General features: G+C 38.3%; 1 protein-coding gene and 1 long non-coding RNA gene across 7 annotated transcripts in view; both read left to right on the forward strand.

The window, feature by feature from the left end:
* The window catches only part of LOC135272940 (uncharacterized), a 151564-nt gene that overhangs the window by 61006 nt on the left and 73430 nt on the right, over window positions 1-17128 (forward strand). The gene's annotated exons all lie outside the window — the stretch shown is intronic.
* The window catches only part of LOC135272935 (nephrocystin-1-like), a 76710-nt gene that overhangs the window by 55732 nt on the left and 3850 nt on the right, over window positions 1-17128 (forward strand). For all 6 annotated transcript variants that reach the window (XM_064371672.1, XM_064371674.1, XM_064371673.1 and 3 more), the window contains 3 exons: window positions 1446-1545; window positions 10305-10417; window positions 15030-15103. In XM_064371672.1, coding sequence (XP_064227742.1) covers window positions 1446-1545; window positions 10305-10417; window positions 15030-15103 — 287 coding nt within the window. The remainder of the gene's footprint in view (window positions 1-1445; window positions 1546-10304; window positions 10418-15029; window positions 15104-17128) is intronic.

The raw sequence follows: 17128 nt of genomic DNA on the forward strand, positions 1-17128 counted from the left end.
CGCTTGAGCCCGTGAGGCCGAGGTTGCAGTGAGCCAAGATCGCCCCATTGTACTCCAGCCTGGGTGACAGACAGGGTGAGACTCCATCTCAAAAAAGAAAGGAAAAAAAGATTAAACAAATAGAAGATGCAACTGAGAGGTAGCTACACTCTAATAATAAGCATAGCATTTTTCACTTGGATTCACACTTTTGAAAATATGTCATTTGATAGTAAAATTTTAATCATTTTAAGTACTTATTTTCTTGGTAACACATATGAGATGTTAAGAAATCATGAAGAATGAGGACCCTGCATTAGTTCCTTTTCATTGACCACTGAACTGATACTTGTGACTGATACTAAAGCAGGAACCGCAGCGAGGAACAGACCTCTCAGACACTGAGCTAGGAGGGAAGGGATGATTTATTTCGGCTGGCAGCAAGGCACCATAGCTGCCTAATAGCCAAGCTGGTCTAACAAAGAAAAATCTCTGTCCTTATAAAGACTCACAACTCTAGAAATTATACGTGAAAGGGTCTTGTGTTTACTGCTTTAGAAATTACATGTGAATGGGTCTTAGGTTTACAGCTTTAAAAATTACATGTGAAAGGGCCTTGGTTCATGAAATAGGTGTCGGGTATGTGGCTTATGTGGGGGTTTGATCTTGTTTAGGTAAAAACAATGCCTTCCGGAAAGATTCCTCCATACCATGCCTTCGATCTATAGGAGAGATTGTGGTAATCAGTAGGGGTCTTATTTTTACCCTGGCTGGCAGCACCAACTAGTCCCCCTTCTGGCTGACTTCTAGCTTCTCCTTTTGAGATGCAATGCAGAAGGCTGAAGAGCATTAAGGGTCTCCTTCCTCAGTACAGAAGCAGTAGAATAGGCTAATACAGAGGGTGCCTATTGCTAGGTCAAAGGATGCAGACATTTGAAACAGTAATGTGCATGCCAAATTGCCCTCTAGAAATACTAAGCATCTTTTACTATGTTCATTAACCAGGCACTGTGCTAGAAAATGGGAGAATGAAGAGCAGGACAGATACTGTCATTGCCTTATGGGGCTCAGAGTCTGACAGATTTGGAATTCTGTTTCCACTCCTCAGCCACCCCATTTGTTTGGTGATTCTGGACACACACCACCTCTGCTGCCCCACAATGCCAGTCCTGCCTTCTTGAACAGAAAGGAGTTCAGGGTGTGTGATGCAGTTGGTTCTATCTGGAGTCAGACATGCTGTTTTCCTTTGTAATCTGGCAGCAATAATGCTGTAATTCATCAGATTTAGCAAACAATCCTGTGCCCTTAGAGAGGTCTGTCAGCTCATTTAGGGTATGTGGGTGACTCTTGCCTTTCATTTAATTCAGTACTACTCGTTGGTATATTTTCATAAAATATTTGTTTTATTATACTCATTGTCTCAATTATTTAAAGTTTTGTGACTTAGTTTTGATTTTTCTTAAAAGCACACGGCTGTGTTTTCTACCAGATGATGACAATGAGAAGGCAGCCGCAACTTCTAGTAAAACTGAGATCTTTGAACAGAAGATCAAGAAATGCACTAAGGTTGGTACCTGCTTTTACCTGTCCAGTGAACTTGGGATCATTCAGCACTTGGAGACCATCTCTGCTTTTGGCTTCTCCTCCTATTTGGTCATCTTTTGTTATAATATTTTTGTTCTCTTTAATTCTTCTGCCAAAGGTAGGTAGGGAAATGGGTAATAAAGCTGAAATTAGCTTACTCTTCTACTTACTAGTTAGCTCTTCTAACCAAATCTGTCATTTGATCTAACTAGTAAATAGAAGACTTGACTAAATGGGGCTTACCAATGCCTGATTCTACCCTCAGGGAACTTTCTTTTAATATCAAGTTTATTGAGATATAATTGACATGCAGTAAAATGTATTCTTTTTAGTTTATAGTTCTTTGCATTTTGAAAAATGTATACATCATGTGATTACCACTACAATCAAGATAAAGAGTATTTCCCTCACTTTAAAAAGTTATCTCATGACCCTTTGTAGTCGGCTCCCTAGCCCCAGCCTCAGGCAGTCACACCTGTTTTTCCTTCCTAGCAGTTTTGCTTTGTCCAGAATGTCATACAAATGGAATCATAACAGTAGGGAGCCTTTTGAGTCTGGCTTCTTTCACTTAGCGTAGTGCAGCTGAGACTTACCCATGCCATTGCTTGTGTCAGTAGTTCCTTTTGTTCCGAATAGTACAAACAGTTCCTGACTTACTCAAGATTTTTCAATTTTACCATGTTGCAAAAGCAAAACCCATTCAGTAGACAGTATACTTCAGTACAGATTCAATAAATTACATGAGATATTTATACTTTATTATAAAATAGGCTTTGTATTATATGATTTTGCTCATTTGTAGGTTAATATGTTATGAGTATGTTTAAGGTAGGCTGGCCTATGCTATGATGTTCAATAGGCCAGTTGTAGGCAAGACGTAGTGGCTCACACCTATAATTGGAGCACTTTGGGAGGCCAAGGTGGTAAAATCGCTTCAGGCCAGGAGTTCAAGACCAGCCTGGACAACATGGCAAGACCCCATTTCTACCCCACCCCCCCAAAAAAAATTAGCTGGATGTGGTGACACACACCTGTAGTCCCAGCTACTTAGGAGGCTTAGGTGGGAGGATTGCTTGAGCCCAAGAGGTTGAGGCTTCAGTGAGCCATGATGACATCGTTGAACTCCAGCCTGGGCAACAGAGTGAGACCCTGACTCAAAAAAAAAAAAGAGGCTAGGTATATTAAATGCGTTTTCAACTTACGATATTTTCCATTTATGATGGGTTTCTGGGGACATAACCCACCATAAGTTGAGGAGCATCTGAATTCCATTTGATAGATATACTACAATGTGTTTATTCATTTACAAATTGATGGGCATTCAGGTTGTTTCTAGGTTTGGGAAATTAAAAATAAAGCTACTTGAAACATTTGCGTACAAATTTTCTGCATGTGGATATATGTCTTCATCTCTCATGGGTATAAATACCTAGGAGCGAGATTGCTGGGTCATATGGAGTTTAACTTTATAAGAAACTACCAAACTGTTTCCAAAATGACTGTACCTCTTTGCATTCTCATTAGTGATGTATGAGAGTTCCAATTACTCCATATTCTTGATAGTACTTGATATGAGCAGTTTTTCTGTTTTGTCCCTTCTAGTAAATGAGAGTAGTGGTTTGTCATGGTGTTTTAAATTTACATTTTCCTCAGGGAGCTTGTACACCAGTAAAATCTCAGATCTATCAGTTTTTCCCTCAGTACCCTCTTAGACAAGCCATTTGACATCTCTGTCAGGGTCGTAATGTCTACATATTTAAAATGGACATAATAATAATAATATCAACCCCATAAAGCTGTAATGAGGTTTAATGGAAAGAAAACATATAAAACACTTAGCCAGTGTTTATATTGTGTGCCACATAGTAACTAACACAATAGTGTTAGCTATAATTATTTACTACTATAATCTTCTTATATATAGATAAATATAAATATAAAGCCAAGTAGATGGTGCCATGTCATAAAATTTGTTCAAATGAAGATGTGTAGTTGAAAATGAAGATTTGAAGTTGCTTTGAAGGATTGAGTAGATATGGAGGAAAGGAGCTCCGCAGAGGGCACAAGAGGACAAGAGGTGGGAGGAAGAGCATGGCATGGGACAGAGACTGTGGCAGCTGAACTCTCCCACCATGACCTGCTCATTGCTCACAGGTTATTAAGAAGTAAGTAGGTAAAGGAAGACTTAGCATACCCCTCTGAATGGTTTTTCTCATTCCAGATCATAGTCTTAGCTTAAATATCCCTTGTTCTTATCTCTACTACTGAAATTTATTTTATAATTATAGTGTTAACAGTTCAATCTTTCAATAGCCATTAATAATGTGTTCATGGGTATTATTTACTCTCTTAGCTTTTTCCCCCTTGGATGTTCATAGAGCCTGTAAATTCTCTATTTTGGCCAGTCTTTGCTTGGAAAATTGTTATTTTTTCAAGATAAGAAAGAAAGCAGCACAGTAGTAGTCTTTGTGAAAGAAAAGCCAAATCCTGTTTGGCCTCATTCTTCCTGCATCTTTGGCCTCCCCACTACTCCTGTTGATAAGCCTCCAAGAGTCCCGAAGCACTCCCATGCATGTCTTTCAAGTACAGCCCTTCATAGTGTTTCTTTGGCCCCCAAATACTGGTTTTCAGATATTTTGTATGATATCAAGATCAAATTGGACCATGTGGTACAGAGGTTAGCAAGGCAGCCTCTTCTTCTTAAGCAGTGAATGCTAATGTATATGCTGAGTTCTTAAAGGTCCTGTGTCCTTGTCCTCCATACCTCAGGACTGAGGCATTTGTTTCATTACAGCACACAATAGGCACCCAAAAAATGTTTGTGAAATAATTTCAAAGCAAAATTCTCCCTGCTAGTGTAAAAGTATACTCCTCAGGGCCTCTGCACAGCCTCCACCTGTCCCTGGCTTCCCTCTGCCTTGTCTTGGTGTGTGCTCTTCCAGAGACTTGAGTGCTGGCTTGAAATTGCCTCTCCACTTTGCATGACCCCAAACCATAAACTCCTGGGAATCTCAAATGTGAGTTGGGACACACTACTCTTGCAACTCCAGACACAGGCTGACTTGAACAGAAACCAGGTCATGGACAGTGAAACCAGAGGCCCTGGGCCTTGAAGCAGGGCTGGGGGCCATAGTGGGAGGGCTGTGCTGTGAGTTCAAGGTAAGAAGCTAGGCACCAGCCTGGGCCCTTTTGGACATCACTCTCTGAGCCTCTGCACCCTGGAGGTGCAGACTGACGCAGGACTGATTCATTTCAGCATCCTCTCCTCCCCTGACCTGCCACCTTCAGTGGGTGAGAGAACAAGACAGGTAATGACACCAACAGTCCTTCTCCTCCTTCCCTTCAAAGGCACACTCCGCTTCTATCCTCATCCTTGCTTCTTTACAAACTTCACCTTTGTTTATGCAAACTTCACCTTTGTTTATGCCAAAAGACATAAGACAGTGTAGACAAGGCCAAGGCCAGAAAGCCTAGTTAGAGTTTGTATTTGTGCCCATTTTTACCCAGTGCCCTTGCTGGTTGGCTCTATATTGCCCTCTGATTCAGCCTGCAGTGCTACACATGTGTATCCTTTGGATATCAGGAATCCTGTGAAAATATGAATTATTTGGTGCAGACCAGTGGCACCGGAGTCCTGCTTATAGGACTTGGCAGTCTTGTTTTGTAGAGTTGGTTATGATCATGGTGACCTTGTCAACATAAGAAAAAGAGAGCAAATAGATGCTTCAGTTTCACCAAGATTTGTCTTTTAGAGCTGTTTTCCAAAGGGGTTTAACTTGATGTAATTTGACCAAAAGCATGTGTATAATCCCCTGAGAAGGGAAAGTCCTGAATTTGACTTCAGATTCCCAGTGCATGAGTTCTGAATATGAAGAAACCCTGGTCTGTAGAAGTAGGTTGCATGTGTTTCTGTGTGTGTGTGTGTGCATCTGTGTGTGTAAATTTACTATAAATTCATTATCCTTTGCTTTTTTGATGCATTCCATCTTTTTTTTCTCTTTTACTTTTATTACATTGTTGCTAAAATAAATAAGGTATTAACATTAGTTGCTTGAGGCCCATTCATTGTGTTCATTGCACTCTGCCACCAGAGTTTGTTGGTCTACATGTGAATTCATTTTTACTGAAGTGTATTTTTACTTACTTAACTCAGCTAACCTTCAGCAACCCAGAACTTTCTATTCTTCTTGAGTTTGGGAAAATCAGATGCTTTCTCTAAAAAAAAATAATAAAGGGCAAGCAGCATTGGTTCATGTTGTGGGAAGGTGCCAGAAGGAAAGGAGTGCCCACACTGGGTGGAACAATGCCTGCCAGGCGGAGCAGGCAGGTCTACAAGGAGAGGGCTGAACAGAAGAAAGGAAGTCCCTACCCCTTTCCTTGGCAAAATCAATGGCTGTTCTTCATCATAAGCCCTGAATTTGGGCATGCAGCTGAAACACTGCACAATGGGACCATGGGCCAATGGGCAGAACATGAACATGTTGTTCATGAACTAAGGTTCTGTCCCTGCTCATGAATATATCCATGGTCCCAGAACAACCTGATCCCTGATCCCAGGAGTCACAGCCTGATCCCTGAGGAAGCATATATTGGCATTCAGGCAGCTGAAATGGTCCCCTGCATCCGGTCTTTACAGAATTTAGCCAGGTTGGAAAAAGACAATTTGAAAAAGACAGTTTCTGACTTTGTGTATCAAATGCTGTGTATCAATATAACTGTACTAAGAGAACCTATATTTTATTTTTGGATGTTTCTAGAAATTCAGGGTTTAAAGAGTGGTCAAGGATACTTATTTAATGCCATGAAACTAATTGCCCATGGAATCCATTGCTTTTACCTCAGCACAGTGGTCACATTCATTCTGTTCTCTTCCAATAGGCTGGAAGCCTGAATATTACCTCTGTGATAATTTCCCCTTTTAAAAATCTCATCTTAGAAATTAAGATAAAGGATTAATTTACAAACAGTAAGTTCTCTTTTTAAATCTTTGATGGTTTTTCTCAGCCAAAAGACATCTTCCTTTTTGATAGAAGACAACATATCACTTGTAAGGTTTTTTGAGATCTTCTATATGGTCCTTCTTCATGCTTTATGACAGAGTTTATATATTTCTAAAAATAGTATTTAGAAAATATTTATTTAGAATGATCTAAGATATTTTCTTGACTACTTTAAAGGGTTAAATCTTGTGTTTAATATATTCCCAGTAAGTATTTACTATGTGTCATGTGTGAGAGTCTTAAAGAGCTCACTTTTCATGTTTCCAGTTTATTTTGAAATCTAAATACTCAAATTTTCTATTTTTAAATTTCTGACTTTTTTGATGCTATTGTAAATTGTTTTCTTAGTTTCCTTTTCAAATTGTTTATTGTTAGTGTATAGAAATGCAATGATTTTTGCATGTTGATTTTGTATTCTGAAACTTTGGTAAAGTCATTTATTCTGAAAGTCTTTTTCATGGAATATTTCATGGAATCTTTTTCTACATATATTCTACATCATTTTGTCTGTGAACAGAGATATTTCTCCTTTTTTAGAAAAATATTTCCATTACTATGTTGAGTAATAGCAGCAGGAGCAGGATCCTTGTCTTATTCCTTATGTTAGAGGAAAAGCTTTCATTGTTTCACCATTGAGTATGTGATGTTAGCTGTGGGCTTTTCATATATGGCCTTTATTATGTTGAAGTAGTTCCTTTCTATTCCTAGTTTGTTGAGTGTTTTTATCATGAAAGGATGTTGAGTTTTGTGGTTTTTCAGCATCGGTTGAGAAAATAATGTGGGGTTTTCCCCTAAATTCTGTTAATATAGCACATTATGTTGGTTGATTTTTGGATGTTGAGCCATCCTTGTGTTCCACAAATAAATTTGACTTGGTCATGATATATAAGCTTTTTAATGTGCTGTTGAATTCACTTTGCTAGCATTTTGTTGAGGATTTTGCATCAATATTCAGGGATATTGGGCTTTAGCTTTTTTTTTTTTTTCCTCTTATAGTATTGTTGGCTTTGGTACCAGGGTAATTCTGACCTTATAATGAGTTTGATAGTGTTTTCGTCTCTTCAATTTCTTGGAATAGTTTGAGGAAAATTGGTGTTAATTCTTCTTTAAATGTTTGTTAGAATTCTCCAGTGAAACCATCTGATGCTGGGCTTTTCTTTATCAGGAGATTTTTTTGATTACTGATTCAATCTCCTTACTTGTTATTGAGATTTTCTATTTCTTTGTGATTCAGCCTTAATAGGTTGTGTGTTTCTAGAAATTTGGCTATTTCATTTATGCTATCTAACTTGTTGGCATAGAACTATTTATAGTATGCTCTTACACATTTTTTATTTCTATAAAATCAGTAGTAATATCCCCTCTTTCATTTCTGATTTTAGTTGAGTCTTTTTTCCTTAGTCATTCTCACTGAAGGTTTGTCAATTTTGTTCATCTTTTTGAAGAACAGACTCTTGCTTTCATTGATTTTCTCTATTGTTTTCTATTTTTTATTTTGTCCCTCTCTAATCTTTATTATTTTTTTCCTTCTGCTAGTTTTGTTCTTCTTTTCTAGTTTCTTAGGGTATAAAGTTGGGTTGTTGACTTGAGCTCTTCCTTCTTTTTTAATGAAGTATTTATAGCTATAAATTTCCCTCCTAGGACTGTTTTCACTGTATCTTATGAGTTTTGATATGTTTTGGTTTCATTTTCATTTCTCAAGATATTTTCTAGTTTCTCCTGAGATTTCTTCTTTGAGCCATTGGTTGTTTGAGTGTGTTAATTTCCACATATTTGCGTGTTTTCCAGTTTTTATTGATTTTGATTTCTTGTTTTGTTTCATTATGATTGAAAAAAGATACTTTGTATGATTTCAATCTTTTTAAATTTATTAAGACTTATTTTGTCACTCAACATACAGTCTTTCCTGAAGAATATCTCATGTGCACTTTTGAAAATGTATATTCTGCTGTTGCTGGGTAGAGTGTTTTGTATATGTCTGCTAGATCCAGTCTACAGTGTTATTGATCTTTTGTTTGGTTGTCCTATACCTTATCGAAAGTAGGATATTGAAATCTTCTCTATTATTATAGATCTATATATTTCTCCCTTCAATTCTTTCAGTCTTTGATTCATATATTTAGGAGCTCTGATGTTTGGTGCATATATGTTTATAACTGTTACATATTCTGAATGGACTCTTTTATGATTATACAATATCTTTCTCTGTCTCTTGTAACATTTTTTGTCTTGAAGTCTATTTTGTTTGATATCAGTATGGCTAAACATGTTTTCTTTTGGTTGCTATTTATATGGAATATATTTTTTTGTATTCTTTTCTTTTCTACCCATGAGTGTCCTAAGTCTAAAGTGAGTCCTTATACATAGCATATAACTAAATGTTGTTTTTTTTAATGCATTCTGCCCATCTATATCTTTCAATTGAGGAGCCTAATTTGTTTAGATTTAAAGTGATTACTAATAGAAAAGGACTTACTTTTGCCATTTTATTACTTATTTTTTGCTTTTCTTATGCTTTTTTTTTTTTGGTTCTTAATTTCCTTCCTCACTGATTTTCTTTGTGTTTGATTTTTCATAGTGACAAATTTTGATTCTCTTTTCATTTCCATTTGAAAATATTCTATAGATATTTCCTTTGTGGTTACCATGGTATTACATATAACATCCTAAAGTTTTAATGATATATTTTAAGCTAATACCAACTTAACTTGGTATTACATATAACATCCTAAGGTTATAGCAATCTAGTTTAAACCAATACCAACTTAACGTCAATATTGAATTATTTTTTGTTTTCTACTTCTTACTATATACCAGACATTACATTAAGTACTCCGTACTTACTTCATTTTTGTTGTTGTTGTTGTTGTTTTGTTTTGTTTCATTTTTTTGAGACAGAGTCTTGCTCTGTCACCCAGGCTGGAGTGCAGTGGCCTGATCTCAGCTCACTGCAACCTCCACCTCCCAGGCTCAAGGGATTCTTCTGCCTTAGCCTCTGAGTAGCTGAGATTACAGGTGCCCACCACCACATTTGGCTAATTTTTGTATTTTCAGTAGAAATGTGGTTTTACCATGTTGACCAAGCTGGTCTCAAACTCCTGACCTCAAGTGATTCACCATCTCAGCCTCCCGAAGTTTTGGGATTACAGGTGTGAGTCACCATGCCTGCCCCACACTTCATTTTAATCCTTTTAGTAAATTTCTGAAATGCAAGTATTACTGTTTGTATCCAATAATTAAGGAAACCAAAGCACAAGGAGATTAATTAATTTAAAGTCACATAGCTAGGAAGTGACAAAGTCAGGACTTATTCCAGGTCTGTCACACCCTCCTATGTTCCACCCAGTACTGTGAACAGCCCGAATTTGTATTTCCTCTGCAGTCATCAAATCAGGCGTGGCAGCCACATGCCTTTGTTAAAGCTTGTAGCTGACTAGTCCTTTTTTATCCAAAACATATAATTGGTGCTTTCTCTTTTTTATCTGACATTTAACATAGGTGTATATGCTAAAATGAAAGCACAAAAATGGTAATACAGAGTTGAGACTTGAAAGTGTAAACAAATACAAAAAATTATCTGAAATTTAATGTGACCTACTTTTAGTATAAATTTTTCTTTAAATTGTTAAATATGTGTTCCAGTAATGAAGCAGAATTTGGGACCATTTATTAAAGTAATATACATCAAAAAACATTGTAGGTTGGATTGTCTAATGAATACATTTTTTTCTTCTTTAATAGTCTACTTCCAGAAATATTAATTGGAAGTATGTGTTCCATTCACTTGTTGATATTTTATCGACAAATTCTTGGAGATGTGCTCCTGAAAGACAGGATGAGCTTGCAAAGTACGGGTAAGTGGGCTTTGCCATTTCCTTTTGTGCAGTAATGCTTCATGCTCTGAGTAAAGGTAACCTATATCAACTTGTATCTTCCGTTTCTGATTGTGACTTTTGGAATAAAATATTTAGAACAGCATTGTTGTTTATACATTACTTATGGGACATCTTTGGATGCAGAACTTTGTGAATTAAATACATATTCAGTTCTTTCAAACATAGTATTTTCACATTTCAAATTCCAGAGTTTTGAGATCCCAAGACTCAGATATAGTAATATTTTCCCTTAATGTCTCTGAGTAATCTGTTTATTCCCATGTGTTTGGTGTGCACATCATCATTTTGAAAAGAAACCAAAATCAACCCTCATAGCTGGTTCTTAGTGCATGAAGTGTAAACATCAAATAGATTAGTTAAAATAGGTGAATCCAGACACAGAGTATTAGGGTGTTCTGTGTACTGTCTGTATTCTTGAAACTTCTTTGTAGGTTTGAAATTTTTACCAAGTAAAATGTTAATAAATAATTTTAAAAATCAATGAGTCGTCATATATGATTGAACTACAAAGAAAAATGCATGTGTTATAATAATTGCCTCCAAAAAGAGAAACAGTTTAATTTTATTGGCTCTTCTTTCATTGAATAAATCAGTAAGCAGATATGTGTACTGAGTACCTGCTATGTGTCAGATACTATGCTAGACCTAGTGATGAATGAGACAGGCATAGGTGTCCCAGGCCTCAAACACATAATTACATAAATAATCCTTTCCACCCTTTTGAAATAAGTGCTGTGAAGGAAAATACACAACAAGAGCATGCACTGGGAAGACTTGACTAATGTGTAGGGCAAGGAAAGGCTTCTTTGAGTGAGTAATGTTTAACAAAAGATGTGAGAGAGGAATTAGACCTATGAGGGAAGTGTGTGGGGAAGGATTCTTTCTGGATAGAGTGACCAGCATGTCTGAAGATCCAAGGAAAGAAGACATGCATGTGTTGGAGGGCTTGAAATTGAGGCAGGCCAGTGCGGATGGAGCAGAGTGAGTGAGGCTTAGCATTTGTGGACAAATAATGTTCATAGGCAGGAGTCCTCTCCCAGGGAGTTATCACCTGGATAGATAGGTAGAAGTGGAACTCAAAGGCAGAGGGGCACAGAAAGTTCTCAAGGAATCGTTATAACTCTTAAGGAGGAGAACAGATAAGCCTTTTATTTATTTTTTTTATTTTTTATTTTTTTTAAAGAAAGAAAGAAAGAAAAAGAATAAAGAGGAGGAGGAAAAAGGAAGAGAAAGAGAGAGAGAGAATGGAAGTATTGCTTTCTTGCCCAGGCTAGAATGCAGTTTAGTAATGGGTATTGAGAACCTCTTTTATACCAATAATTATACTTGATGTAAACAGGAAGGAATAAGGGAAGAAAATAACAAACGAGCAGCCAACCAATATTTCATTTAAACCTATGAAATGCTATGCGATTACTGAGTAGTGATTTACTTCCAATTATGTAGTCACTTATGGAATAGGTGTGAGGTGGTAATGTATGTTTTATGTATTTGAAGTGGAGAGTTCTATAAATGTTTATTAAGTTTACTTGTTCCGGGTCTGAGTTCAAGTCCTGTGTGTCCTTGTTAATTTTCTGTCTCGTTGATCTATAAAATCGTTAGCTCTTCTTGTTACATTGATCCTTTTGCCATTATGTAATGTCATTCCTCGCCTCTTTTGATCTTTGTTGCTTTAAAGTCTACTTTATCAGAGGCAGGAATTGCATCTCCTGCTTTTTATTTGTTTATTTTTACTCTCTGATCGGTTGATAAATCTTCCTCCTTCTCTTTGTTTTGAGTCTTTGTGTATCGTTGCATGTGAGATGGGTCTGGATGCAGCATACCAATGGGTTTTGGCTTTTTATCCAATAAGAATATATATAACTTTAATACTAGCATTTGATGCTAGCTGGCTGTTTTGCCCATTAGTTAGTGTAAATTTTTCGTTGTGTTAATGTTCTTTTCTTTTTGATATATTTTTGGAAAGGCTGATATTGGTTGTTCCTTTATATGTATAGTGCTTCTTTCAGAAGCTCTTGTAAAGCAGGCCTGGTGGTGGTGAACTCTCTAAGTACTTGTTTGTTCGCAAAGGATTTAATTTTTCCTTCGATTATAAAGCTTAGTTTGGCTGGATAGGAAATTCTGGGCTGAAAGTTCTTTTCTTTAAGGATGTTAAATATTGGTCCCCACTCTTTTCTGGCTTGTAGGGTTTCTGCTGAGAGATCTGCTGTAAGTCTGATAGGTTTCCCTTTATGGGTAACCTGACCTTTCTCTCTGGCTGCCCTTAGTATTTTCTCCTTCATTTCAACCCTAATAAATCTGGCAATTATGTGCCTTGGGGTTGGTCTTCTTGAAGAATATCTTTGTGGTGTTCTCTGTATTACCTGGAGTTGAATATTACCCTGCCTTGCCAGGTTGGGAAAATTTTCCTGAATGATATCCTGAAGAGTATTTTCCAACTTGGATTCATTCTCTTCATCACATTCAGGTACACCTATCAAACGTAAATTAGGTCTTTTCACATAGTCCCATATTTCCTGGAGACTTTGCTCATTCCTTTTCATCCTTTTTTCTCCAACCTTGTCTTCTTGTTTCATTTCACTGAGCTGGTTCTCGACTTCTGATGTCCTTTCTTCTACTTGATCAATTCGACTGTTTAAACTTGTGCATGCTTCGTGAAGTTCTCGTGTTGTGTTTTTCAGCTCCATCAATTCACTTATATTCCTCTCTAAATTGTCCATTCTCGTTAACATTTCCTCAAACCTTTTTTCAAGGTTCTTAGTTTCTTTGCATTGGGTTAGAACAAGTTCTTTTAATTCACAGAAGTTTCTTATCACCCACGTTTTGAAGCCTGCTTCTGTTATTGGAACACACTCGTAATCTATTAAGCCTTGTTCCGTTACTGATGAGGAATTGCGATCCCCTGTAGAGGGAGAGACATTCTGATTTTGAGTATTCTCTGCCTTTTTACTCTGATTCCTTCCCTTCATTATATATTTATCCGTCTGTTGTCTTTGTAATTACCGACTTTCTAACTAGGTCTCTGAGCAGACGTCCAACTTGTTAATTCCCAGCGCCGAAATCTGAGCAGTCCACTGCGCCAGCCAAAACCGCGGTGTTAAGATTGATGGTGCTTTTCTGCCCGGGAATATCCGGACTCTGCACCAAAAACTGGTGCGCTAAGGCACCAGCAAAACCGCCGCGCCGGCCACAAGAGTCGCCCTGGCGACACGTGGGGCTTCTCTGCTGGGAATCTCCTGGTCCGTGAGCAACAAATATTCATCTGAAAGTGTGGCGTCCTCTCTTTCTCTGCGCTTTCACTGGGAGCTAGGAGCCCGAGCTGCTAGTGACCAGCCATCTTGGATCTCTCTCCCAGATAAGCCTTTTAATCACCATTGCCTTTGAATTCATTTTGATGACTCTCCAAAGACTTCATAAGTAATATGACTTCTTAAAGAGGTTAAGGCTTGTTAGTTCTCCGAATAGGTAAGAAGTTTTCTCAGAACTGGTGACTTTGTTTGAATTTAATTATCATAATGAAATATCCTAATAATATCTAAAGAATGAATTTTTCTCTACTGAGGACACCAGATTATAGAATACCTTGCCCTTGCCATTTCAAAAGTGTCTGCTATGGTTTAATATATCCCATTTAAAATTCATGTTACCAGTGTAATGGTATTGCAAGATGGGGCCTTTGAATGGTGATTAGGCCATGAGGTCTGTTTTCTTATGAACGGGATTAGAGACTCTTGTAGAAGGGCTTGACAAGGAAATTTGTCTCCCTTACCCTTTTGCCTTCAGCCACATGAGGACACAGTGTTCCTCTGCTCTGGAGGATGTTGTAAGAAGGCCCTCACTAGACACTAAATGCCAGTACCTTGATCTTAGATTTCCCAGCCTCCAGAACTTTGAGATATAATTTTCTTTTGTTTATAAGTTACCCAGCCTTGGGTATTCCATGACAGCAGCACAAATAGACTAAGACACGTCTTTCCTGGTGTGCTGCTTTGCACATGTTTTTCATGTGCCATTATCTATTGTGAAATGTCAATATCTCCTCCACCATGTTTGGTTATATGGCCAGAATCCTCAATTCCTAATTCTTCCCATTTCACCTACCACTCTCTGCTGGCTCCAGACACAAGTTTGGGTCCTTCCCTGAGCACTGGTGGACTGGAATCAGACCTGAGCAGCAGTCCCTCTGCCTCCTTTCCCCTGGTGCTTCCTGGTTTCCGCTCAGTCTCCCAAGAGGAGGGCTACCTGTAAGGAGAAGATTCCTTTTACCATGCCACAGCCATAAGGAAGAAAGAGAAGTTGAAGAACAACATAGAAGAACAAAATTTTGCCTCCTTGCCCTCACTCTAAAAGCTCCATTAATTTGGTACAAGAGCTCGCCAGGATATAGGTATAGGGGCAGATGAAGGTTGAGGGGACAGCTTTGAGCTCTCCTAGAAGTCAAAGCGTGTAGACTATGTTATCAACAAATCATTTGGCACAATAATTTTCATCTGAATATTTTTGGGTCAATTGTAACAAAATCCATCCAGCGAAGTTTGCGTAAAATTCTTTCTGTTGTTTTGCATTTCAGATTTAATTAGTCATCCCATGCTGGCCACCTTCCCCATGCTCTTGGAGCAGCCTGATGTGATGGATGCCCTCAGGGTAGGTAGCATGCATTGCAAAGGAAACCTGCTGGCTTTTGGAAGCAGTTACACACTCTGTGTTAATGAGTTCTGTCACCTGGTCTAGGCTTTTTTTACTAGGATGATGTCTTCCAATTGCTGTCCATTGTCTAGGTAAATCAGTCTCATCTTTCCCATGTTAACATGAATTCCCAAGGGCTGCCCTCCCTGACCCAGTGAGCAGATGAGTGCCTGCTGTGTATGCTATTACAATCTTTGCCCGTTTTTTTTTCTTTGCTTAAAATGGCCACTGATTGTGACTTAAGAGCAAAAATCCAAAATGGTCTGTAAGATAAATCAATTGAGTTTCCAGAGGAGAGTCCAGGGCATGCATACCATCTTTAATTTAATTCCATGTATGCTATTTGCTGTCTGAAATTTTATGTTAAATCACATGAAATCTCCCAATTTTCAGCTATTTTTGGCCTAAGGGGCAGTTTCATATGGTTTAGCCTAATACATCAAGGTTAATAAGTATTAGAAGAGCTCTCTGCATGCAAGGCAGATACACAGGTAACATGAGAAGTGCCATGGGGGAGGTATAACCCAGGACCTTGAAGATTTAAGGAGGACAGCAAAGGAGGAATCAAATTGTGTTTCATTAGAGAGGTCCGGAGTGAGAGAGCCTCATAAAGGCCAGGGCCAAGAGGATTTTGACCTGCTGAGATGGGGGTGAAGACATTGCAGGTGGAAGGGTTAGCATGAGCTGACATTTGAGGCAGGAAGGAATAGAGCTGACAGTCTATCTTGGCATGTCAGATGCAAGTAAGGGAGTGGTAGGTAGATGAGCAAAGTAAGCCTGAGTCTTGGTGTGGGACTGAGGGCTGTGGTAGGTCATGGGTAACCCAGGAAGGTTTCTTCTTTAGGCAAACTCTGCCAAGTGCAGAGAGGCAGAACATGTGCAAGAGGGAGGTGAGCATATCACGGGATGACTCCTGTTGATAAAAAAACCAGGTCATGTGGGCCTGACAGCAGAAACAGAAGGAGGACTCAGTCATCTACAAATATTCTTATTAGACTTTGAAACGAATTCATATGCTGCCTTGGCTGGGGTGGGGGGTGTTAACAGTAATAATGACATTTTCAACAGAGATGTTTAAGAAAATGTTCATGGTGCATACGATCTCCTGTAATTTTAGATAGGTTCATCTGGCACTATAGCTAGATAATGCAGAATTTCTCTTTCTTCTATAAAATTACTAGTGTAATAATTCATTATATAGACCATATATACACTGATTTATTCAACCAAGATTTCACAAGAGCCCACTATGCATTAATATAAGTCATTGTGTTGGCCACAGGAATATTTCCCTAGATGTGTAACAGTCAGGAATCTGGACCTTGTTCTTAGGAAGAACCTTAGGAACCCTAATCTAGTCTAAAATCTGCATTTCCCTGATGAGCAGACAGCTCAGAGACATGTAGTGACCTGGCCGGCCATGGAGCTCAGCAGTGAGCAGTGAGCTCCAGCCAGGGCTGTCCCTGCAGGTCAGCTTTGGGTGCGCCCAGAATGTGCCACGGGCTGCTCAAGAAAAGGCATGTGGGCAAAGTTGTGCACATAGGATATTTAGTGAAAAAATCCCATTTGAGGCATACTAAATATATTTAAATATATATATACATTTATGTATCTGCCTATGAGAAGATCTGGAAGAATATATTCCAGAGAAGTATCAGTGAATACCATTGAATCTTGGATTATTTTATCTACATTTTCTTAATTTTTTCCACATTAAATTATTTGTATAATGATAATTTTTGAAAAGAAAGTGGTGGTTTCTACACTCATGAGCCTTCTTCTCTCTGTGTCATAATACACTATTACTTAGGAGAAGCTCAGCTGTGCTGTGGTGTTTGGCACAGGTTTCTTTCTCACCCATGGTATGTATCCAGCATGGATCAATGGAAGATGCTGCTCCACAGTCACCCAAAAGTACAGACTGGTGGAGCCTCCACTGTCTCACAGTACCATCTGGAACAAATAGCTGCCTCTGTTGCCAGT

Source organism: Aotus nancymaae, unplaced genomic scaffold, assembly GCF_030222135.1.
Source record: "Aotus nancymaae isolate 86718 unplaced genomic scaffold, 86718_ANA_hifiasm-v0.15.2.pri h1tg000155l, whole genome shotgun sequence".
In the NCBI taxonomy this organism is placed as follows: Eukaryota; Metazoa; Chordata; class Mammalia; order Primates; family Aotidae; genus Aotus; species Aotus nancymaae.